General features: G+C 70.0%; 1 protein-coding gene across 1 annotated transcript in view; it reads right to left on the minus strand.

Moving 5' to 3' along the window:
- The window catches only part of LOC144676837 (uncharacterized), a gene marked incomplete at both ends in the record, with an annotated part of 45,048 nt that overhangs the window by 16,011 nt on the left and 7,170 nt on the right, over positions 1 to 21,867 (minus strand). The window contains 31 exon segments of the mRNA XM_078537158.1: positions 176 to 414; positions 474 to 756; positions 896 to 1,173; positions 1,271 to 1,717; positions 1,720 to 2,017; positions 2,133 to 2,143; positions 3,380 to 3,632; positions 3,705 to 3,797; positions 3,905 to 4,101; positions 4,192 to 4,289; positions 6,683 to 6,879; positions 6,881 to 7,748; positions 7,751 to 8,102; positions 8,572 to 8,576; positions 8,716 to 8,810; positions 8,812 to 9,358; positions 9,906 to 10,369; positions 11,066 to 11,136; positions 11,321 to 11,510; positions 11,683 to 12,488; positions 12,491 to 12,623; positions 13,678 to 13,730; positions 14,726 to 15,080; positions 15,478 to 15,777; positions 16,798 to 16,960; positions 18,139 to 18,443; positions 18,522 to 19,198; positions 19,201 to 19,417; positions 19,896 to 20,333; positions 21,341 to 21,411; positions 21,587 to 21,865. Coding sequence (XP_078393284.1) covers positions 176 to 414; positions 474 to 756; positions 896 to 1,173; positions 1,271 to 1,717; positions 1,720 to 2,017; positions 2,133 to 2,143; positions 3,380 to 3,632; positions 3,705 to 3,797; positions 3,905 to 4,101; positions 4,192 to 4,289; positions 6,683 to 6,879; positions 6,881 to 7,748; positions 7,751 to 8,102; positions 8,572 to 8,576; positions 8,716 to 8,810; positions 8,812 to 9,358; positions 9,906 to 10,369; positions 11,066 to 11,136; positions 11,321 to 11,510; positions 11,683 to 12,488; positions 12,491 to 12,623; positions 13,678 to 13,730; positions 14,726 to 15,080; positions 15,478 to 15,777; positions 16,798 to 16,960; positions 18,139 to 18,443; positions 18,522 to 19,198; positions 19,201 to 19,417; positions 19,896 to 20,333; positions 21,341 to 21,411; positions 21,587 to 21,865 — 8,783 coding nt within the window.

The following is a 21,867-nucleotide window of genomic DNA, read 5'->3' on the forward strand; positions in this document are numbered from 1 at the left end:
GCTGTGACTGGAGTTGGGGTTGGGGTTGGGGATGGGGTTGGGGTTGGGGATGGGGCTGTGACTGGGGCTGAAGCTGTGGTTGTGACTGGGGTTGGGTCGGGGGCTGTTACTGGGGCTGAGGCTGTGACTGGTGCTGGGGCTGGGGCTGGGGCTGTGACTGGGCCTGGGGCTGGGCCTGGGGTTGGAGCTGGGGCTGGGGCTGGGGCTGGGGCTGGGGCTGGGGCTGGGGCTGGGGCTGGGGATGGGGCTGTGGCTGGGGCAGGGGCTGAGGCTGAGGCTGTGGCTGTGAATGGGGCGGGGGCTGGTGGTGAGACTGGGGCTGGTGGTGAGACTGGGGCTGGTGGTGAGACTGGGGCTGCTGGTGAGACTGGGGCTGGGGCTGTGGCTGTGGCTGGGGCTGGAGCTGGGGTTGGGCTGTAACTGGGCCTGTGGGTGGTGGTGTGACTGGGGCTGGGGCTGAGGCTGTGACTGACGCTGGGGCTGTGGGTGTGAATGGGGCTGTGGCTGTGACTGGGGATGTGACTAGAGCTGGGGCTGGGGCTGGAGCTGGGGCTGGGGCTGGAGCTGGGGCTGGGGCTGGGGCTGGGGCTGGGGCTGGGGCTGGGGCTGGGGCTGTGGCAGGGGCTGGGGCTGTGGCAGGGGCTGGGGCTGTGGCAGGGGCTGGGGCTGTGGCTGGGGCAGGGGCTGTGGCTGGGGCAGGGGCTGTGGCTGGGGCAGGGGCTGTGGCTGTGGCTGGGGCAGGGGCTGGGGCAGGGGCTGTGGCCGGGGCAGGGGCTGGGGCTGGGGCTGCGACTGGGGATGTGGCTGTGAATGGGGTGGGGGCTGCAGCTGCGTCAGGGGCTGGGGTTGTGGCTGTGACTGGGGATGGGGCAGGGGCTGGAGCTGGGGCTGTGACGGGCTGTTACTGGAGCTTTGACTGGATTTGGGGTTGGGGTTGGGGATGGGGCGGGGGCTATTACTGGGGCTGAGGCTGTGGTTGTGACTGGGGCTGGGGCTGTGACTGCGGCTGGGGTTGGGGCTATGGCTGGGGCAGGAGCAGGGGCTGGGACTGGGGCTGCGACTGGTGCTGTGGCTGTGAATGGGGCTGAGGCTGGGGCTGGGGCTGATGCAGGGGCTGGGGCTGGGGCTGGGGTTGGAGCTGTGACTGGGGCTGGGACTGGGTCTGGGCTTTGACTGGGCCTGGGGCTGGGGCTGGGGCTGGGGCTGTGACTGGGGCTGGGACTGGGGTTGGGGGTGTGAATGGGGCTGTGGCTGTGACTGGGGCTGTGACTGGAGCTGGAGCTGGGGCTGGGGCTGGGGCTGGACTGGGGCTGTGGCAGGGGCTGGGGCTGGGGCTGGGGCTGGGGCTGTGACTGGGGCTGGGGCTGGGGCTGGGGCTGGGGCTGGGGCTGGAGTTGGGGTTGGGGGTGTGAATGGGGCTGTGGCTGTGACTGGGGCTGTGACTGGAGCTGGGGCTGGGGCTGGAGCTGGGGCTGGGGCTGGGGCTGGGGCTGGGGCTGGGGCTGGGGCTGGGGCTGGGGCTGGGGCTGGGGCTGGAGTTGGGGTTGGGGGTGTGAATGGGGCTGTGGCTGTGACTGGGGCTGTGACTGGAGCTGGGGCTGGGGCTGGAGCTGGGGCTGGGGCTGGGGCTGGGGCTGGGGCTGGGGCTGGGGCTGGGGCTGGGGCTGGGGCTGGGGCTGGGGCTGGGACTGGGGCTGGGGCTGGGGCTGGACTGGGGCTGTGACTGGGGATGGGGCTGTGGCTGTGAATGGGGCTGGGGCTGGGGCTGGGGCTGTGAATGGGGCGGGGGCTGGTGGTGAGACTGGGGCTGGTGGTGAGACTGGGGCTGGGGCTAAGGCTGTGGCTGTGGCTGTGAATGGGGCGGGGGCTGGTGGTGAGACTGGGGCTGGGGCTGGTGGTGAGACTGGGGCTGGGGCTGCGGCTGGAGCTGGGGCTGGGGCTGTGACAGGGGCTGTTGCTGGTGGTGTGACTGGGGATGGGGCTGTGGTTGTGACTTGGGCTGCGACTTGGTCTGTGGCTGGTGGTGTGGCTGGGGCTGTTACTGGGGCTGTGACTGGAGTTGGGGTTGGGGATGGGGCTGTGACTGGGGCTGAGGCTGTGGTTGTGACCGGGGTTGGGTCGGGGGCTGTTACTGGGGCAGAGGCTGTGAATGGTGCAGGGTCTGAGGCTGTGAATGGTGCAGGGGCTGGGGCTGGGAATGGTGCAGGGGCTGGGGCTGGGGCTGGGGCTAGTGCAGGGGCTGGGGCTGGGGCTAGTGCAGGGGCTGGAGCTGGGGCTGTGACTGGGCCTGGGGTTGGAGCTGGGCCTGGGGTTGGAGCTGGGCCTGGGGTTGGAGCTGGGCCTGGGGTTGGAGCTGGGCCTGGGGTTGGAGCTGGGACTGGGGCTGGGGCTAGGGCTGGGTCTGGGCTTCGACTGGGCCTGGGGCTGTGACTGGGGCTGGGGCTGTGACTGAGGCTGTGGCTGGGGCTGGGGCTTGTGCTGTGTCTGGGGCTAGTGCTAGGTTTGTGACTGGGGCTGTGAATGGGGCGGGGGCTGCAACTGTAGCAGGGGCTGGGGCTGTGGCTGTGGCTGGGGCTGGAGCTGGGGTTGGGCTGTAACTGGGCCTGTGGGTGGTGGTGTGACTGGGGCTGGGTTTGGGGCTGGGTTTGGGGCTGGGTTTGGGGCTGGGGCTGGGGCTGGGGCTGGGGCTGGGGCTGAGGCTGAGGCTGTGACTGACGCTGGAGCTGGGGCTGGGGCTGTGACTGGGGCAGGGGCTGTGGCTGGGGCAGGGGCTGTGGCTGGGGCAGGGGCTGTGGCTGGGGCAGGGGCTGTGGCTGGGGCTGGGGCTGGGGCTGTGGCTGGGGCAGGGGCTGGGGCTGTGGCTGGGGCAGGGGCTGGGGCAGAGGCTGGGGTTGGGGCTGTGACCTGGGCTGGGGCAGGGGCAGGGGCAGGGGCAGTGGCTGGGGCAGGGGCAGGGGCTGTGGCTGGGGCCGGGGCTGTGGCCGGGGCAGGGGCTGCGACAGGGGATGTGGCTGTGAATGGGGTGGGGGCTGCAGCTGCGTCAGGGGCTGGGGTTGTGGCTGTGACTGGGGCTGTGGCTGGTGGTGTGACTGGGGATGGGGCAGGGGTTGGAGCTGGGGCTGTGACGGGCTGTTACTGGGGCTTTGACTGGATTTGGGGTTGGGGATGGGGCGGGGGCTATTACTGGGGCTGAGGCTGTGGTTGGGACTGGGGCTGAGGCTGTGGTTGGGACTGGGGCTGGGGCTGTGACTGCGGCTGGGGTTGGGGCTATGGCTGGGGCAGGGGCAGTGGCTGTGAATGGGGCAGGGGCGGGGGCGGGAGTTGGCCTGAGACTGGTGCTGGTGGTGTGACTGGGGCAGGGGCAGGGGCTGGGGCTAGGACTGGGGCTGTGGCTGTGATTGGGGCGGGGGCTGGTGGTGAGACTGGGGCTGGGGCTGGGGCTGCGACTCGGGCTGGAGCTGGGGCTGGAGCTGGGGCTGGGGCTGTGACAGGGGCTGTTGCTGGTGGTGTGACTGGGGATGGGGCTGTGGTTGTGACTTGGGCTGTGACTGGGGCTGTGGCTGGTGGTGTGGCTGGGGCTGTTACTGGGGCTGTGACTGGAGTTGGGGTTGGGGATGGGGCTGTGACTGGGGCTGAAGCTGTGGTTGTGACTGGGGTTGGGTCGGGGGCTGTGACTGGTGCAGGGGCTGGGGCTGTGACTGGGCCTGGGGCTGGGCCTGGGGTTTGGGCTGGGACTGTGACTGGGGCTGGAGCTGTGAATGGGGCTGTGACTGGGGCTGGGGCTGGGGCTGGGGCTGTGAATGGTGCTGCGACTGGGGCTGGGTCTGGGGCTGGGTCTGGGGCTGGGCTTTGACTGAGTCTGTGACTGGGGCTGGGGCTTGTGCTGTGTCTGGGGCTAGTGCTAGGGCTGCGACTGGGGCTGTGAATGGGGCGGGGGCTGCAACTGTAGCAGGGGCTGTGGCTGTGACTGGGGCTGTGACTGGGGCTGGGGCTGGGGCTGGGGCTGGGGCTGGGGCTGTGACTGGGACTGGGGCTGGGGCTGGGGCTGGGGCTGGGGCTGGGGCTGGGGCTGGGGCTGGGGCTGGGGCTGGGGATGTGGCTGTGGCTGTGAATGGGGTGGGGGCTGCAGCTGCATCAGGGGCTGGGGTTGTGGCTGTGACTGGGGCTGTGGCTGGTGGTGTGACTGGGGATGGGGCAGGGGTTGGAGCTGGGGCTGTGACGGGCTGTTACTGGGGCTTTGACTGGATTTGGGGTTGGGGATGGGGCGGGGGCTATTACTGGGGCTGAGGCTGTGGTTGTGACTGGGGCTGGGGCTGTGACTGCGGCTGGGGTTGGGGCTATGGCTGGGGCAGGGGCAGTGGCTGTGAATGGGGCGGGGGCGGGGGTTGGCCTGAGACTGGTGCTGGTGGTGTGACTGGGGCAGGGGCAGGGGCTGGGGCTAGGACTGGGGCTGTGGCTGTGATTGGGGCGGGGGCTGGCGGTGAGACTGGGGCTGGGGCTGGGGCTGCGACTCGGGCTGGAGCTGGGGCTGGAGCTGGGGCTGGGGCTGTGACAGGGGCTGTTGCTGGTGGTGTGACTGGGGATGGGGCTGTGGTTGTGACTTGGGCTGTGACTGGTGGTGTGGCTGGTGGTGTGGCTGGGGCTGTTACTGGGGCTGTGACTGGAGTTGGGGTTGGGGATGGGGCTGTGATTGGAATGAAGCTGTGGTTGTGACTGGGGTTGGGTCGGGGGCTGTTACTGGGGCAGAGGCTGTGACTGGTGCAGGGGCTGGGGCTGTGACTGGGGCTGGGCCTGGGGTTTGGGCTGGGACTGTGACTGGGGCTGGAGCTGTGAATGGGGCTGTGACTGGGGCTGGGTCTGGGGCTGGGCTTTGACTGGGCCTGGGGCTGGGGCTGTGACTGGGGCTGGGGCTGGGGCTGGGACTGGAGCTGGGACTGGGGCTGTGAATGGGGCTGGGACTGGGGCTGTGAATGGGGCTGCGACTGGGGCTGGGTCTGGGGCTGGGCTTTGACTGAGTCTGTGACTGGGGCTGGGGCTTGTGCTGTGTCTGGGGCTAGTGCTAGGGCTGCGACTGGGGCTGTGAATGGGGCGGGGGCTGCAACTGTAGCAGGGGCTGTGGCTGTGACTGGGGCTGGGGCTGGAGCTGGGGCTGTGGCTGTGACTGGGGCTGGGGCTGGAGCTGGGGTTGGGCTGTGACTGGGCCTGTGGCTGCTGGTGTGACTGGGGCTGTGACTAGAGCTGGGGCTGTGACCGGGGCTGTGACTGGAGCTGGGGCTGGGGCTGGGGCTGGGGCTGGGGCTGGACTGGGGCTGTGGCAGGGGATGGGGATGGGGATGGGGCTGGGGCTGGGGCTGGGACTCGGGCTGGGGTTGGGGCTGGAGCTGGGGCTGGGGCTGTGACAGGGGCTGTTGCTGGTGGTGTGACTGGGGATGGGGCTGTGGTTGTGACTTGGGCTGTGGCTGGTGGTGTGGCTGTGACTGGGGCTGTGGCTGGTGGTGTGGCTGGGGCTGTTACTGGGGCTGTGACTGGAGTTGGGGTTGGGGATGGGGTTGGGGTTGGGGATGGGGCTGTGACTGGGGCTGAGGCTGTGGTTGTGACTGGGGTTGGGTCGGGCGCTGTTACTGGGGCTGAGGCTGTGACTGGTGCTGGGGCTGGGGCTGTGACTGGGCCTGGGGCTGGGCCTGGGGTTGGAGCTGGGGCTGGGGCTGGGGCAGGGGCTGAGGCTGTGGCTGTGAATGGGGCGGGGGCTGGTGGTGAGACTGGGGCTGGTGGTGAGACTGGGGCTGCTGGTGAGACTGGGGCTGCTGGTGAGACTGGGGCTGGAGCTGGGGTTGGGCTGTAACTGGGCCTGTGGTTGGTGGTGTGACTGGGCCTGTGGTTGGTGGTGTGACTGGGGCTGGGTTTGGGGCTGGGGCTGGGGCTGTGACTGACGCTGGGGCTGTGGGTGTGAATGGGGCTGTGGCTGTGACTGGGGAAGTGACTAGAGCTGTGGCTGGAGCTGGGGCTGGGGCTGGAGCTGGAGCTGGGGCTGGGGGCTGGAGCTGGGGCTGGAGCTGGGGCTGGGGCTGGGGCTGGGGCTGGGGCTGGGGCTAGGGCTGGGGCTGGGGCTGGGGCTGGGGCTGGGGCTGGGGCTGGGGCTGGGGCTGGGGCTGGGGCTGGGGCTGGGGCTGGGGCTGGGGCTGGGGCTGGGGCTGGGGCTGGGGCTGTGGCAGGGGCTGGGGCTGTGACTGGGGATGGGGCTGGGGCTGTGGCTGGGGATGGGGCTGTGGCTGGGGCAGGGGGTGAGCTGTGGCTGGGGCAGGGGCTGTGGCTGGGGCAGGGGCTAGGGGCAGGGGCTGGGGCTGGGACTGGGGCTGTGACCTGGGCTGGGGCTGGGGCTGCGTCTGGGGATGTGGCTGTGAATGGGGTGGGGGCTGCAGCTGCGTCAGGGGCTGGGGTTGTGGCTGTGACTGGGGCTGTGGCTGGTGGTGTGACTGGGGATGGGGCAGGGGCTGGAGCTGGGGCTGTGACGGGCTGTTACTGGAGCTTTGACTGGATTTGGGGTTGGGGTTGGGGTTGGGGATGGGGCGGGGGCTATTACTGGGGCTGAGGCTGTGGTTGTGACTGGGGCTGGGGCTGTGACTGCGGCTGGGGTTGGGGCTGGGGCAGGAGCAGGAGCAGGGGCTGGGGCTGGGGCTGCGACTGGTGCTGTGGCTGTGAATGGGGCTGAGGCTGTGACTGGTGCAGGGGCTGGGGCTGGGGCTGATGCAGGGGCTGGGGCTGGGGCTGATGCAGGGGCTGGGGCTGGAGCTGGGGCTGTGACTGGGGCTGGGGCTGGAGCTGGGGCTGTGACTGGGGCTGGGGCTGGGACTGGGGCTGGGCTTTGACTGGGCCTGGGGCTGGGGCTGGGGCTGTGACTGGGGCTGGGACTGGGGTTGGGCTGTGACTGGGCCTGTGAATGGGACGGGGGCTGTGACTGGGGCTGGGTCTGTGGCTGTGAATGGGGCGGGGGCTGGGGCTGAGGCGGGGGCTGGGGCTGGGGCTGGGGCTGGGGCGGGGGCGGGGGCGGGGGCGGGGGCTGAGACTGGTGCTGGTGGTGTGACTGGGGCAGGGGCTGGGGCTAGGCCTGCGACTGGGGCTGTGGCTGTGATTGGGGTTGGGGCTGGGCTTGGGGCTGGGGCTGGGGCTGGGGCTGTGACAGGGGCTGTTGCTGGTGGTGTGACTGGGGATGGGGCTGTGGTTGTGACTGGGGCTGTGGCTGGGGCTGTGGCTGGTGGTGTGGCTGGGGCTGTGACTGGGGCTGGGTCTGCGGCTGGGGTTGGGGCTGGGGCTGGGGCTGTTGCTGGTGGTGTGACTGGGGATGGGGCTGTGGTTGTGACTTGGGCTGTGACTGGGGCTGTGGCTGGTGATGTGGCTGGGGCTGTTACTGGGGCTGTGACTGGAGTTGGGGTTGGGGGATGGGGCTGTGACTAGGGCTGAGGCTGTGGTTGTGACTGGGGTTGGGTCGGGGGCTGTTACTGGGGCAGAGGCTGTGGCTGGGGCTGGGGCTGTTGCAGGGGCTGGGCTGGGGCTGGGGCTGTGACTGGAGCTGGGGCTGGGGCTGTGACTGGGGCTGGAGCTGTGACTGGGGCTGGGGCTGGGGCTGTGACTGTGACTGGGGCTGTGACTGTGACTGGGGCTGGGGCTGGGGCTGGGGCTGGGGCTGGGGCTGGGGCTGGGGCTGGGGCTGGGGCTGGGGCTGGGGCTGCGACTGGGGCTGGGGCTGGGCTTTGACTGGGGCTGGGGCTGGGACTGGGTCTGGGACTGTGGCTGTGAATCGGGCTGGGGCTTGTGCTGTGTCTGGGGCTAGTGCTAGGGCTGTGACTGGGGCTAGTGCTAGGGCTGTGACTGGGGCTGTGAATGGGGCGGGGGCTGCAACTGTAGCAGGGGCTGGGGCTGTGGCCATGACTGGGGCTGGGGCTGGAGCTGGGGTTGGGCTGGAGCTGGGGTTGGGCTGGGGCTGGAGCTGGGGTTGGGCTGTGACTGGGCCTGTGGCTGGTGGTGTGACTGGGGCTGGGTTTGGGGCTGGCGCTGGGGCTGAGGCTGTGACTGACGCTGAGGCTGTGGGTGTGAATGGGGCTGGGGCTGGGGCTGTGACTGGGGATGTGACTAGAGCTGGGGCTGTGACTGGGGCTGTGACTGGAGCTGGAGCTGGGGCTGGGGCTGGGGCTGGACTGGGGCTGTGACTGGGGCTGGGGCTGGGGCTGTGACTGGGGCTGGGGATGGGGCTGGGGATGGGGCTGGGGATGGGGCTGGGGCTGGGGATGGGGCTGGGGATGGGGCTGGGGCTGGGGATGGGGCTGGGGGATGGGGCTGTGGCTGGGGATGTGACTAGAGCTGGGGCTGTGACCTGGGCTGTGGCAGGGGCTGGGGCTGTGGCAGGGGCTGTGGCTGGGGCTGGGGCTGGGGCTGGGGCTGGGGCTGGGGCTGGGGCTGGGGCTGAGGCTGAGGCTGTGGCTTGTGCTGTGACTGGGGCTGTGAATGGGGCTTGTGCTGTGACTGGGGCTGTGAATGGGGCGGGGGCTGGGGCTGGAGCTGGGGTTGGGCTGTAACTGGGCCTGTGGGTGGTGGTGTGACTGGGGCTGGGTTTGGGGCTGGGGCTGGGGCTGGCGCTGGGGCTGAGGCTGAGGCTGAGGCTGTGACTGACGCTGGGGCTGTGGGTGTGAATGGGGCTGTGGCTGTGACTGGGGATGTGACTAGAGCTGTGGCTGGAGCTGGGGCTGGGGCTGGAGCTGGGGCTGGGGCTAGAGCTGGAGCTGGGGCTGGGGCTGGGGCTGGGTCTGGACTGGGGCTGGACTGGGGCTGTGGCAGGGGCTGGGGCTGTGGCAGGGGCTGGGGCTGTGACTGGGGATGGGGCTGTGGCTGGGGCAGGGGCTGTGGCTGGGGCAGGGGCTGGGACTGGGGCAGGGGCTGGGACTGGGGCTGTGACCTGGGCTGGGACTGGGGCTGGGGCTGGGGCAGGGGCTGGGTCTGTGGCTGTGGCTGGGGCCGGGGCTGTGGCTGGGGCAGGGGCAGGGGCTGGGGCTGCGATTGGGGATGTGGCTGCGAATGGGGTGGGGGCTGCAGCTGCGTCAGGGGCTGGGGTTGTGGCTGTGACTGGGGCTGTGGCTGGTGGTGTGACTGGGGATGGGGCTGGAGCTGGGGCTGTGACGGGCTGTTACTGGAGCTTTGACTGGATTTGGGGTTGAGGTTGGGGTTGGGGTTGGGGATGGGGCGGGGGCTATTACTGGGGCTGAGGCTGTGACTGGGGCTGAGGCTGTGGTTGTGACTGGGGCTGTGACTGCGGCTGGGGTTGGGGCTATGGCTGGGGCTGGGGCAGCGGCTGGGGCTGGTGCTGTGGCTGTGAATGGGGCGGGGGCGGGGGCTGGGGCGGGGGCAGGGGCAGGGGCAGGGGCAGGGGCAGGGGCTGGGGCGGGGGCGGGGGCGGGGGCGGGGGCGGGGGCGGGGGCTGAGACTGGTGCTGGTGGTGTGACTGGGGCAGGGGCTGGGGCTAGGCCTGCGACTGGGGCTGTGGCTGTGATTGGGGCTGGGGCTGGGGCTGGGGTTGGGGCTGGGGTTGGGGCTGGAGCTGGGGCTGGGGCTGTGACAGGGGCTGTTGCTGGTGGTGTGACTGGGGATGGGGCTGTGGTTGTGACTTGGGCTGTGACTGGGGCTGTGGCTGGTGGTGTGACTGGGGCTGTTACTGGGGCTGTGACTGGAGTTGGGGTTGGGGATGGGGCTGTGACTGGAGTTGGGGCTGAGGCTGTGGTTGTGACTGGGGTTGGGTCGGGGGCTGTTACTGGGGCAGAGGCTGTGACTGGTGCAGGGGCTGGGGCTGGTGCAGGGGCTGGGACTGGGACTGGGACTGGGGCTGGAGCTGTGAATGGGGCTGCGGCTGGGGCTGGGGCTGTGGCTGGGGCTGTGATGGGCTGGGGCTGGGGCTTGTGCTGTGTCTGGGGCGGTGAATGGGGGTGGGGCTGCAACTGTAGCAGGGGCTGGGGCTGTGGCTGGGGCTGGGCCTGGGGTTGGGGCTGGGGCTGGAGCTGTGAATGGGGCTGCGACTGGGGCTGGGTCTGGGGCTGGGCTTTGACTGGGCCTGGGGTTGGGGCTGGAGCTGTGACAGGGGCTGTTGCTGGTGGTGTGACTGGGGATGGGGCTGTGGTTGTGACTTGGGCTGTGACTGGGGCTGTGGCTGGTGGTGTGGCTGGGGCTGTTACTGGGGATGGGGCTGTGACTGGGGCTGGGGCTGGGGCTGTGGTTGTGACTGGGGTTGGGGCGGGGGCTGTTACTGTGGTTGAGGCTGTGAGTGGTGCTGGGGCTGGAGCTGGGGCTGGGACTGGGGCTGGGACTGGGGCTGGGGCTGGGCCTGGGGCTGGAGCTGTGAATGGGGCTGCGACTGGGGCTGGGCTTTGACTGGGCCTGGGGCTGTGACTGAGTCTGGGGCTGGGGCTTGTGCTGTGTCTGGGGCTAGTGCTAGGGCTGTGACTGGGGCTGTGAATGGGGCGGGGGCTGCAACTGTAGCAGGGGCTGTGGCTGTGGCTGTGGCTGTGACTGGGGCTGTGGCTGGAGCTGGGGCTGTGGCTGGAGCTGGGGTTGGGCTGTGACTGGGCCTGTGGCTGCTGGTGTGACTGGGGCTGGGGCTGGGGCTGGGCTGGACTGGGGCTGTGGCAGGGGATGGGGCTGTGACTGGGGCAGGGGCTGTGGCTGGGGCAGGGGCTGTGGCTGGGGCAGGGGCTGTGGCTGGGGCAGGGGCTGGGGCTGGGGCTGGGGCTGTGACAGGGGCTGTTGCTGGTGGTGTGACTGGGGATGGGGCTGTGGTTGTGACTGGGGTTGGGTTGGGTCGGGGGCTGTTACTGGGGCTGAGGCTGTGACTGGTGCTGGGGCTGGGGCTGATGCAGGGGCTGGGTCTGGGGCTGGGGCTGATGCAGGGGCTGGGGCTGATGCAGGGGCTGGGTCTGGGGCTGGGGCTGTGGCTGTGGCTGTGGCTGGGACTGGGGCTGGGACTGGGGCTGGGGCTGGGACTGGGGCTGGGGCTGGGGATGCGACTGGGGCTGGGCTTTGACTGGGCCTGGGGCTGGGGCTGTGACTGGGGCTGGGGCTGTGACTAGGGCTGGTGCTGGGGCTGGGACTGGGGTTGGGCTGTGACTGGGCCTGTGAATGGGGCGCGGGCTGCAACTGTAGCAGGGGCTGGGGCTGTGACTGGGGCTGGGGCGGGGCTGTGACTGGGGCTGGGGCTGGGCTGTGACTGGGGCTGGGGCTGGGCTGTGACTGGGCCTGTGGCTGGTGGTGTGACTGGGACTGGGGCTGGGGCTGAGGCTGTGACTGACGGTGGGGCTGGTGTGTGAATGGGGCTGGGGCTGTGGCTGGGGCTGTGACTGGAGCTGGGGCTGTGACTGGGGCTGTGGCTGGAGCTGGGGCTGGGGCTGGGGCTGGGGCTGGGGCAGGGGCAGGGGCTGGGGCTGGGGCTGGGGCTGGGGCTGGGGCAGGGGCAGGGGCTGGGGCAGGGGCAGGGGCTGGGGCAGGGGCAGGGGCAGGGGCAGGGGCAGGGGCAGGGGCTGGGGCTGGGGCAGGGGCTGGGGCTGGGGCTGGGGCTGGGCTGTGACTGGGCCTGTGGCTGGTGGTGTGGCTGGTGGTGTGACTGGGACTGGGGCTGGGGCTGGGGCTGGGGCTGGGGCTGTGACTGACGGTGGGGCTGGTGTGTGAATGGGGCTGGGGCTGTGACTGGGGCTGTGGCTGGAGCTGGGGCTGGGGCTGGGGCTGGGGCTGGGGCTGGGGCTGGGGCTGGGGCTGGGGCTGGGGCTGGGGCTGGGGCTGGGGCTGTGGCTGTGAATGGGGCGGGGGCTGGTGGTGAGGCTGGGGCTGGGGCTGTGACTGGGGCTGGTGGTGAGACTGGGGCTGGTGGTGAGACTGGGGCTGGTGGTGAGACTGGGGCTGGGGCTGGGGCTGGGACTGGGACTGGGGTTGGGGCTGGGGCTGGGGCTGGGGCTGGTGCTGGGGCTGTGACATGGGCTGTTGCTGGTGGTGTGACTGGGGATGGGGCTGTGGTTGTGACTTGGGCTGTGACTGGGGCTGTGGCTGGTGGTGTGGCTGGGGCTGTTACTGGGGCTGTGACTGGGGCTGGGTCTGCGGCTGGGGTTGGGGCTGGAGCTGGGGCTGGGGCTGGGGCTGTGACAGGGGCTGTTACTGGTGGTGTGACTGGGGATGGGGCTGTGGCTGGTGGTGTGGCTGGGGCTGTGACTGGAGTTGGGGTTGGGGATGGGGCTGTGACTGGGGCTGAGGCTGTGGTTGTGACTGGGGTTGGGTCGGGGGCTGTTACTGGGGCAGAGGCTGTGACTGGTGCAGGGGCTGGGGCTGGGGCTGTTGCAGGGGCTGGGGCTGGGGCTGGGGTTGGAGCTGGGGCTGTGACTGGAGCTGGGGCTGGGGCTGTGACTGGGGCTGGAGCTGTGACTGGGGCTGGGGCTGTGACTGGGACTGGGGCTGGGGCTGGGGCTGCGACTGGAGCTGGGGCTGGGCTTTGACTGGGGCTGGGGCTGGGGCTGGGGCTGGGACTGGGACTGTGGCTGTGAATCGGGCTGGGGCTTGTGCTGTGTCTGGGGCTAGTGCTAGGGCTGTGACTGGGGCTAGTGCTAGGGCTGTGACTGGGGCTGTGAATGGGGCGGGGGCTGCAACTGTAGCAGGGGCTGGGGCTGTGGCCATGACTGGGGCTGGGGCTGGAGCTGGAGCTGGGGTTGGGCTGGGGCTGGAGCTGGGCTGTGACTGGGCCTGTGGCTGGTGGTGTGACTGGGGCTGGGTTTGGGGCTGGCGCTGGGGCTGAGGCTGTGACTGACGCTGAGGCTGTGGGTGTGAATGGGGCTGTGGCTGGGGCTGGGGCTGGGGATGTGACTAGAGCTGGGGCTGTGACCTGGGCTGTGACTGGAGCTGGAGCTGGGGCTGTGACTGGGGCTGTGGCTGGGGCTGGACTGGAGCTGGGGCTGGGGCTGTGACTGGGGCTGGGGATGGGGCTGGGGCTGGGGATGGGGCTGGGGCTGGGGCTGGGACAGCTTTGTCTGGGGTTGGGGGCTGGGTCTGGGGGTGTGGGCTGTGTCTGGGGGTGGGGCTGGGGCTGGGACTGGGGCTGGGGCTGGGGCAGGGGCTGTGATTGGGGCTGGGAATGGGGCTGTGACTGGGGCTGGGAATGGGGCTGGGGCTGGGAATGGGGCTGGGACTGGGAATGGGGCTGGGACTGGGGATGGGGTTGAGCTTTGACTGTGGCTATGACTGGGTCTGGGGGTGGGGGTGGGGGCTGTGACTGGGGGTGGGGGCTGTGACTGGGGCGGGGGCTGGGGCGGGGGCTGGGGCTTTGGCTGGGGCTGTGACTTGGGCTGGGGATGGGGCTTGGGTTGTGACTGGGGCTGGGGATGGGCCTGTCGCTGTGATTGGGTCTGGGGATGAGGCTTGGGCTGGGGATGGGGCTTGGGCTGGGGATGGGCCTGGCGCTGTCACTGTGGCTGGGGCTGTTACTGTGGCTGTGAAAGGGTCTTGTGCTGTGACTGGGGCTGGGACTGGGGCTGGGACTGATGCTGGGGCTGGGGCTGGGACTGATGCTGGGGCTGGGGCTGGGGCTGGGACTGATGCTGGGGATGGGGATGGGGCTGGGGCTGTGGCTTGGGCTGTGACTGGGGATGAGCCTGGCGCTCTTACGGTGGCTGTGAAAGGGTCTTGTGCTGTGCCTGGGGCTGCGACTGGGGCAGGGGCTGCGACTGGGGATGTGACTGGGGCTGGGGATGTGACTGGGGCTGGGGATGTGGCTGGGGCTGGGGCTGGGACTGGGGCTGTGACTGGGGCTGTGGCTGGGGCAGGGGCAGGGGCTGGGGCTGGGGCTGGGGCAGGGGCAGGGGCTGGGGCAGGGGCAGGGGCTGGGGCCGGGGCAGGGGCCGGGGCCGGGGCCGGGGCCGGGACTGGGGCTGGGGCTGTGAATGGGGCGGGGGCTGAAGCTGCGTCAGGGGCAGGGGTTGTGGCTGTGACTGGGGCTGTGGCTGGTGGTGTGACTGGGGATGGGGCTGGGGCTGGGGCTGGGGGTGTGACTGGGGATGGGGCAGGGGCTGGAGCTGGGGCTGTGACGGGCTGTTATTGGGGCTTTGGCTGGATTTGGGGTTGGGAATGGGGCTATTACTGGGGCTGAGGCTGTGGTTGGGACTGGGGCTGGGGCTGGGGCTGGGGCTGGGGCTAGGGCTAGGGCTGGGGCTGGGGCTAGGGCTGGGGCTAGGGCTGGAGCTGGGGCTGTGACTGGGGCTTGGTCTGGGGCTGGCCTTTGACTGGGCCTGGGGCTGGCCTTTGACTGGGCCTGGGGCTGGGCTTTGACTAGGCCTGGGGCTGGCTGGTGCTGTGACTGGGGCTGGGTCTATGACTGGGGCTGTGACTGGGGCAGGTGCTGGGTCTGGGGCTGGGACAGCTTTGACTGGGGCTATGACTGGGTCTGGGGTTGGGGGTGGGGGCTGTGTCTGGGGGTGGGGCTGGGGCTGTGACTGAGGCTGGGGCTGGGCTTTGACTAGGCCTGGGGGTGGCTGGGGCTGTGACTGGGGATGTGGCTGGGTCTGTGACTGGGGCTGGGGCTGTGGCTGGGTCTGTGACTGGGGCTGGGGCTGTGACTGGGGCAGTGACTGGGGCAGGGGCTGTGACTGGGGCTGGGAATGGGGCTGGGAATGGGGCTGGGAATGGGGCTGGGCTTGGTGCTGGGAATGGGGCTGGGCTTGGGGCTGGGGCTGTGACTGCGGCTGGGGCTGGGGCAGGTGCGGGGGCTGTGTCTGTGAAAGGGGCTGGGGCTGTGATTGGGGCTGGGTCTGGAGCTGTGGCAGGGGCTGGGTCTGGAGCTGTGGCAGGGGCTGTGACTGGGGCAGGGGCTGGGGCTGGGGCTGGGGCTGTGACTGGAGCTGTGACTGGGGCTGGAGCTGTGACTGGAGCTGTGGCTGGGGCTGGGGCTGTGGTTGGGGCTGTATCTGGGGCTGGGGTTGGGGCTGTGACTGGGGCTGTATCTGGGGCTGGGGCTGGGGCTGGGGCTGTGACTGGGTCTGGGGATGGGGCTTGGGCTGTGACTGTGACTGGGGCTGGGGATGGGCCTGGCGCTGTTACTGTGGCTGGGGCTGTTACTGTGGCTGTGAAAGGGTCTTGTGCTGTGACTGGGGCTGCGACTGGGGCTGCGACCGGGGCAGGGGCAGGGGTTGGGGCTATGGCCGGGGCAGGGGTTGGGGCTATGGCTGGGGCAGGGGCAGGGGCAGGGGCAGGGGCTGGGGCTGGGGCTGTGAATGGGGCGGGGGCTGGTGGTGTGACTGGGGCTGGGGCTGTGGCTGTACTGGGGCGGAGGCTGGTGGTGTGACTGGGGCTGGGGCTGGGGTTTGGGGCTGGGGCTGGGGCTGGGGTTTGGGGCTGGGGCTGGGGTTTGGGGCTGGGGCTGGGGCTTGGGCTGGGGCTGGGGCTGGGTCTGGGGCTGGGCTTTGACTGGGCCTGGGGCTGTGACTAGGGCTGTGACTAGGGCTGTGACTAGGGCTGTGACTAGGGCTGTGACTAGGGCTGTGACTGGGGTTGGGGCAGGTGCGGGGGCTGGGGCTGTGAATGGGGCTGGGGCTGTGACTGGGGCTGGGGCTGTGACTTGGGCTGGGGATGGGGCTTGGGGTGTGACTGGGACTGGGGATGGGCCTGTCGCTGTGACTGGGTCTGGGGATGGGGCTAGGGCTGGGGATGGGGCTTGGGCTGTGACTGGGGCTGGGGATGGGCCTGGCGCTGTTACTGTGGCTGGGGCTGTTACTGTGGCTGTGAAAGGGTCTTGTGCTGTGACTGGGGCTGTGACTGGGGCTGGAGCTGTGACTGGGGCTGGGGCTGGAAATGGGGTTGTGACTGGAGCTGGGGCTGGGGCTCGGTCTGTGACTGGGGATGGGGATGGGGCTGGGGCTGTGACTTATGCTGTTACTGAGGCTGTGACTGGGGATGGGGCTAGGGCTGTGTCTGGGCCTGGTGCTGGGGCTTGTGCTGGGGTGGGGCTTGGGCTGTTACTGTGGCTGGGGCTGTTACTGTGGCTGTGAAAGGGTCTTGTGCTGTGACTGCGGCTGTGACTGGGGCTGCGACTGGGGCAGGGACTGCGACTGGGGATGTGACTCCGGCTGGGGCTGGACTGGAGCTGGGGCAGGGGCAGGGGCTGTGGCTGGGAATGGGGCTGGGGCTGGGGCTGGGAATGGGGCTTGGACTGGGGATGGGGTTGAGCTTTGACTGGGGCTATGACTGGGTCTGGGGGTGGGGGCTGTGTCTGGGGGTGGGGGCTGTGACTGGGGGTGGGGGCTGTGACTGGGGGTGGGGGCGGGGGCTGGGGCTGGGGCTGGGGCTGGGGCTGGGGCTGTGGCTGGGGCTGTGACTTGGGCTGGGGATGGGGCTTGGGCTGTGACTGGGGTTGGGGATGGGCCTGTCGCTGTGATTGGGTCTGGGGATGAGGCTTGGGCTGGGGATGGGGCTTGGGCTGGGGATGGGCCTGGCGCTGTTACTGTGGCTGGGGCTGTTACTGTGGCTGTGAAAGGGTCTTGTGCTGTGACTGGAGCTGTGACTGGGGCTGGGACTGGGGCTGGGACTGGGGCTGGGGCTGGGGCTGGGACTGATGCTGGGGCTGGGGCTGGGGCTGGGGCTGGGACTGATGCTGGGGCTGGGGCTGGGACTGATGCTGGGGCTGGGGCTGGGGCTGGGACTGGGACTGATGCTGGGGCTGGGACTGATGCTGGGGCTGGGGCTGGGGCTGGGGCTGCGGCTGGGGCTGTGACTGGGGCTGGGGATGGGCCTGGCGCTCTTACGGTGGCTGTGAAAGGGTCTTGTACTGTGACTGGGGCAGGGGCTGCGACTGGGGCTGGGGCTGTGACTGGGGCTGTGACTGGGGCTATGGCTTGGGCTGGGGCAGGGGCAGGGGCAGGGGCTGGGGCTGGGGCTGGGGCAGGGGCAGGGGCAGGGGCTGGGGCAGGGGCTGGGGCTGGGGCTGGGGCCGGACTGGGGCAGGGGCCGGACTGGGGCTGATGCCGGGGCCGGGGCTGGGGCTGTGGCTGTAAATGGGGCGGGGGCTGCAGCTGCGTCAGGGGCAGGGGTTGTGGCTGTGGCTGGTGGTGTGACTGGGGATGGGGCAGGGGTTGGAGCTGGGGCTGTGACGGGCTGTTACTGGGGCTTTGACTGGATTTGGGGTTGGGGTTGGGGATGGGGCTATTACTGGGGCTGAGGCTGTGGTTGGGACTGGGGCTGGGGCTAGGGCTGGAGCTGGAGCTGGAGCTGGAGCTGGAGCTGGGGCTGTGACTGCGCTGGGGCTCGGGCTGTGACTGGGGCTTGGTCTGGGGCTGCCCTTTGACTGGGCCTGGGGCTGGCCTTTGACTGGGCCTGGGGCTGGGCTTTGACTAGGCCTGGGGCTGGCTGGGGCTGTGACTGGGGCTGGGTCTATGACTGGGGCTATGACTGGGACTGGGGCAGGTGCGGGGGCTGGGGCTGTGAATGGGGCAGGGGCTGTGACTGGGACTGGGTCCGGGGCTGGGGCTGTGACTGAGGCTGGGGCTGGGCTTTGACTAGGCCTGGGGCTGGCTGGGGCTGTGACTGGGTCTGGGCATGGGGCTTGGGCTGGGGATGGGGCTTGGGCTGTGACTGGGGCTGGGGATGGGCCTGGCGCTGTTACTGTGGCTGGGGCTGTTACTGTGGCTGTGAAAGGGTCTTGTGCTGTGACTGGGGCTGCGACTGGGGCAGGGGCAGGGGTTGGGGCTATGGCTGGGGCAGGGGCAGGGGCAGGGGCAGGGGCTGGGACTGGAGCTGGGGCTGGGGCTGGGGCTGGGGCTGGGTCTGTGACTGGGCCTGTGGCTGGTGGTGTGACTGGGGTTGGGGATGGGGATGGGGCTGGGGCTGTGACTGGGGCTGTGACTAGGGCTAGGACTGTGACTGGGGCTGGGGATCGGGCAGGGGGTGGGGTGGGGCAGGGGGTGGGGCTGAGACTGGGGCTGGGGCTGGGTTTGGGGCTGTGACTGGGGCTGGGCTTTGACTGGGGCTACGGCTGGGAGTGGGGGGTGGGGGCTGTGGGCTCGGGTTGGGAGCTGTGACTGGGGCTGGGGCTGGGGATGGGGCTGGGGCTGGGGCTGTGACTTAGGCTGTTACTGAGGCTGTGACTGGGGATGGGGCTAGGGCTGTGGCTGGGGCTGGGGCTGGGTCTATGACTGGGGCTGTGACAGGGGCTGGGGCTGTGAATGGGGCAGGGGCTGTGACTGGGACTGGGTCCGGGGCTGGGGCTGTGACTGAGGCTGGGGCTGGGCTTTGACAAGGCCTGGGGCTGGCTGGGGCTGTGACTGGGGATGTGACTGGGGCTGGGTCTGTGACTGGGGCTGTGACTGGGGCTGTGACTGGGGCTGTGACTGGGGCAGGGGCTGTGACTGGGGCTGGGAATGGGGCTGGGGTTGGGGCTGGGGCTGTGACTGAGGCTGGGGCAGGTGCGGGTGCTGGGGCTGTGTCTGTGAAAGGGGCTGGGGCTGGGGCTGTGATTGGGGCAGGGGCTGTGACTGGGGCTGGGGCTGTGACTGGGGCTGGGGCTGGGGCTGTGACTGGGGCTGGGGCTGGGGCTGAAGCTGTGACTGGAGCTGTGGCTGGGGCTGTGGCTGGGGCTGTGTCTGGGGCTGTGTCTGGGGCTGGGGCTGGGCATGGGGCTTGGGCTGGGGATGGGGCTTGGGCTGTGACTGGGGCTGGGGATGGGCCTGGCGCTGTTACTGTGGCTGGGGCTGTTACTGTGGCTGTGAAAGGGTCTTGTGCTGTGACTGGGGCTGCGACTGGGGCAGGGGCTGCGACTGGGGATGGGGCTGGGGCTGGGGCTGGGGCTGGGGCTGGGGCTGGGGCTGGGTCTGTGACTGGGCCTGTGGCTGGTGGTGTGACTGGGGTTGGGGATGGGGATGGGGCTGGGGCTGTGACTGGGGCTGGGGCTGTGACTGGGGCTGTGACTAGGGCTGGGACTGTGACTGGGGCTGGGGATCGGGCAGGGGGTGGGGCAGGGGGTGGGGCTGAGACTGGGGCTGGGGCTGGGTTTGGGGCTGTGACTGGGGCTGGGCTTTGACTGGGGGTGGGGAGTGGGGGGTGGGGAGTGGGGGGCTGTGGGCTCGGGTTGGGAGCTGTGACTGGGGCTGGGGCTGTGACTTGGACAGGGGCTATGATTGGGGCTGGGACTGAGGCTGGGGCTGTGACTGGGGCTGGGAATGGGGCTGGGACTGGGGATGGGGTTGAGCTTTGACTGGGGCTATGGCTGGGGCTATGACTGGGGGTGGGGCTGGGGTGGGGTCTGTGACTGGGGAGGGGGCTGTGGCTTTGGCTGGGGCTGTGACTTGGGCTGGGGATGGGGCTGTGACTAGGACTGGGGCTGTGACTGGAGCTGGGAATGGGGCTGGGACTGGGGATGGGGTTGAGCTTTGACTGGGGCTGGGGCTGGGGGTGGGGGCTGTGGGGTGGGGGCTGTGGGATGGGGGCTGTGGGCTGGGGGCTGTGGGCTGGGGGCTGTGGGGTGGGGGCTGTGGGCTGGGGATGGGCCTGTTGCTGTGACTGGATCTGGGGATGGGGCTTGGGCTGTGACTGGGGCTGGGGATGGGCCTGGTGCTGTTACTGTGGCTGGGGCTGTTACTGTGGCTGTGAAAGGGTCTTGTGCTGTGACTGGGGCTGCGACTGGGGCAGGGGCAGGGGTTGGGGCTATGGCTGGGGCAGGGGCAGGGGCAGGGGCAGGGGCTGGGACTGGAGCTGGGGCTGGGGCTGGGGCTGTGGCTGTGAATGGGGCGGGGGCTGTGGCTGTGAATGGGGCGGGGGCTGGTGGTGTGAATGGGGCGGGGGCTGGTGGTGTGGCTGGGGCTGGGGCTGGGGCTGTGGCTGTACTGGGGCGGAGGCTGGTGGTGTGACTGGGGCTGGGGCTGGGGCTGGGGTTTGGGGCTTGGGCTGCGACTTGGGCTGGGTCTGGGGCTGGGCTTTGACTGGGCCTGGGGCTGTGACTAGGGCTGTGACTGGGGTTGGGGCAGGTGCGGGGGCTGGGGCTGTGAATGGGACTGGGGCTGGGGCTGGAGCTGGGGCTGGGTCTGTGACAGGGGCTGTTGCTGGTGGTGTGGCTGGGGCTGTTACTGGGGCTATGACTGGGGCTGTGACCGGAGTGGGGGCTTGGGCTGTGACTGGGGCTGGGGATGGGCCAGGCGCTGTTACTGTGGCTGGGGCTGTGACTGTGACTGGGGCTGGAGCTGTGACTGGGGCTGGGGCTGGAAATGGGGTTGTGACTGGAGCTGTGACTGGGGATGGGGCTGGGGCTGGGGCTGTGACTTAGGCTGTTACTGAGGCTGTGACTGGGGATGGGGCTAGGGCTGTGGCTGGGGCTGGGGCTTGTGCTGGGGTGGGACTTGGGCTGTTACTGTGGCTGGGGCTGTTACTGTGGCTGTGAAAGGGTCTTGTGCTGTGACTGCGGCTGTGACTGGGGCTGCGACTGGGGCAGGGCTGCGACTGGGGCAGGGGCTGCGACTGGGGATGTGACTCGGGCTGGGGCTGGACTGGGGCTGGGGCTGGGACTGGGGCTGGGGCAGGGGCTGTGATTGGGGCTGGGACTGAGGCTGGGGCTGTGACTGGGGCTGTGACTGGGGCTGTGACTGGGGCTGTGACTGGGGCTGGGAATGGGGCTGTGACTGGGGCTGGGAATGGGGCTGGGGCTGGGAATGGGGCTGGGGCTGGGAATGGGGCTTGGACTGGGGATGGGGTTGAGCTTTGACTGGGGCTATGACTGGGTCTGGGGGTGGGGGTGGTGTCTGGGGGCTGGGTCTGGGGGTGGGGGCTGTGTCTGGGGGTGGGGGTGGGGGCTGTGACTGGGGGTGGGGGCTGTGACTGGAGGTGGGGGCTGTGACTGGGGGTGGGGGCTGTGACTGGGGGTGGGGGCTGTGACTGGGGCGGGGGCTGGGGCTTTGGCTGGGGCTGTGACTTGGGCTGGGGATGGGGCTTGGGCTGTGACTGGGGCTGGGGATGGGCCTGTCGCTGTGATTGGGTCTGGGGATGAGGCTTGGGCTGGGAATGGGGCTTGGGCTGGGGATGGGCCTGGCGCTGTTACTATGGCTGGGGCTGTTACTGTGGCTGTGAAAGGGTCTTGTGCTGTGACTGGAGCTGGGACTGGAGCTGGGACTGGAGCTGGGACTGGGACTGGAGCTGGGACTGGAGCTGGGACTGGAGCTGGGACTGGAGCTGGGACTGGAGCTGGGACTGGAGCTGGGGCTGGGGCTGGGGCTGGGGCTGGGGCTGATGCTGGGGCTGGGGCTGGGACTGATGCTGGGGCTGGGGATGGGGCTGGGGATGGGCCTGGCGCTCTTACGGTGGCTGTGAAAGGGTCTTGTACTGTGACTGGGGCTGCGACTGGGGATGTGACTGGGGCTGTGACTGGGGCTATGACTGGGGCAGGGGCAGGGGCTGGGGCAGGGGCAGGGGCTGGGGCAGGGGCAGGGGCTGGGGCAGGGGCCGGACTGGGGCAGGGGCCGTGACTGGGGCTGGGGCCGTGGCTGGGGCTAATACTGGGGTTGGGGCAGGTGCGGGTGCTGGGGCTGTGAATGGGGCTGGGGCTGGGGCTGTGGCTGGGGCTGTGACTGGGGCTGGGGCTGGAGCTGGGGCTGGGTCTGTGACAGGGGCTGTTGCTGGTGGTGTGGCTGGGGCTGTTACTGGGGCTGTGACTGGGGCTGGGGTTGTGGCTGGGGCTGTGGCTGGAGCTGGGGCTGGAAATGGGGTTGTGACTGGGGCTGTGACTGGGGCTGTGACTGGGGATGGGGATGGGGATGGGGCTGGGGCTGTGACTGGGGATGGGGCTGGGGCTGTGACTGGGGCTGGGGCTGGGGCTTGTGCTGGGGT

Source organism: Cetorhinus maximus, unplaced genomic scaffold (assembly GCF_964194155.1).
Source record: "Cetorhinus maximus unplaced genomic scaffold, sCetMax3.hap1.1 HAP1_SCAFFOLD_1986, whole genome shotgun sequence".
Lineage (NCBI taxonomy): Eukaryota > Metazoa > Chordata > Chondrichthyes > Lamniformes > Cetorhinidae > Cetorhinus > Cetorhinus maximus.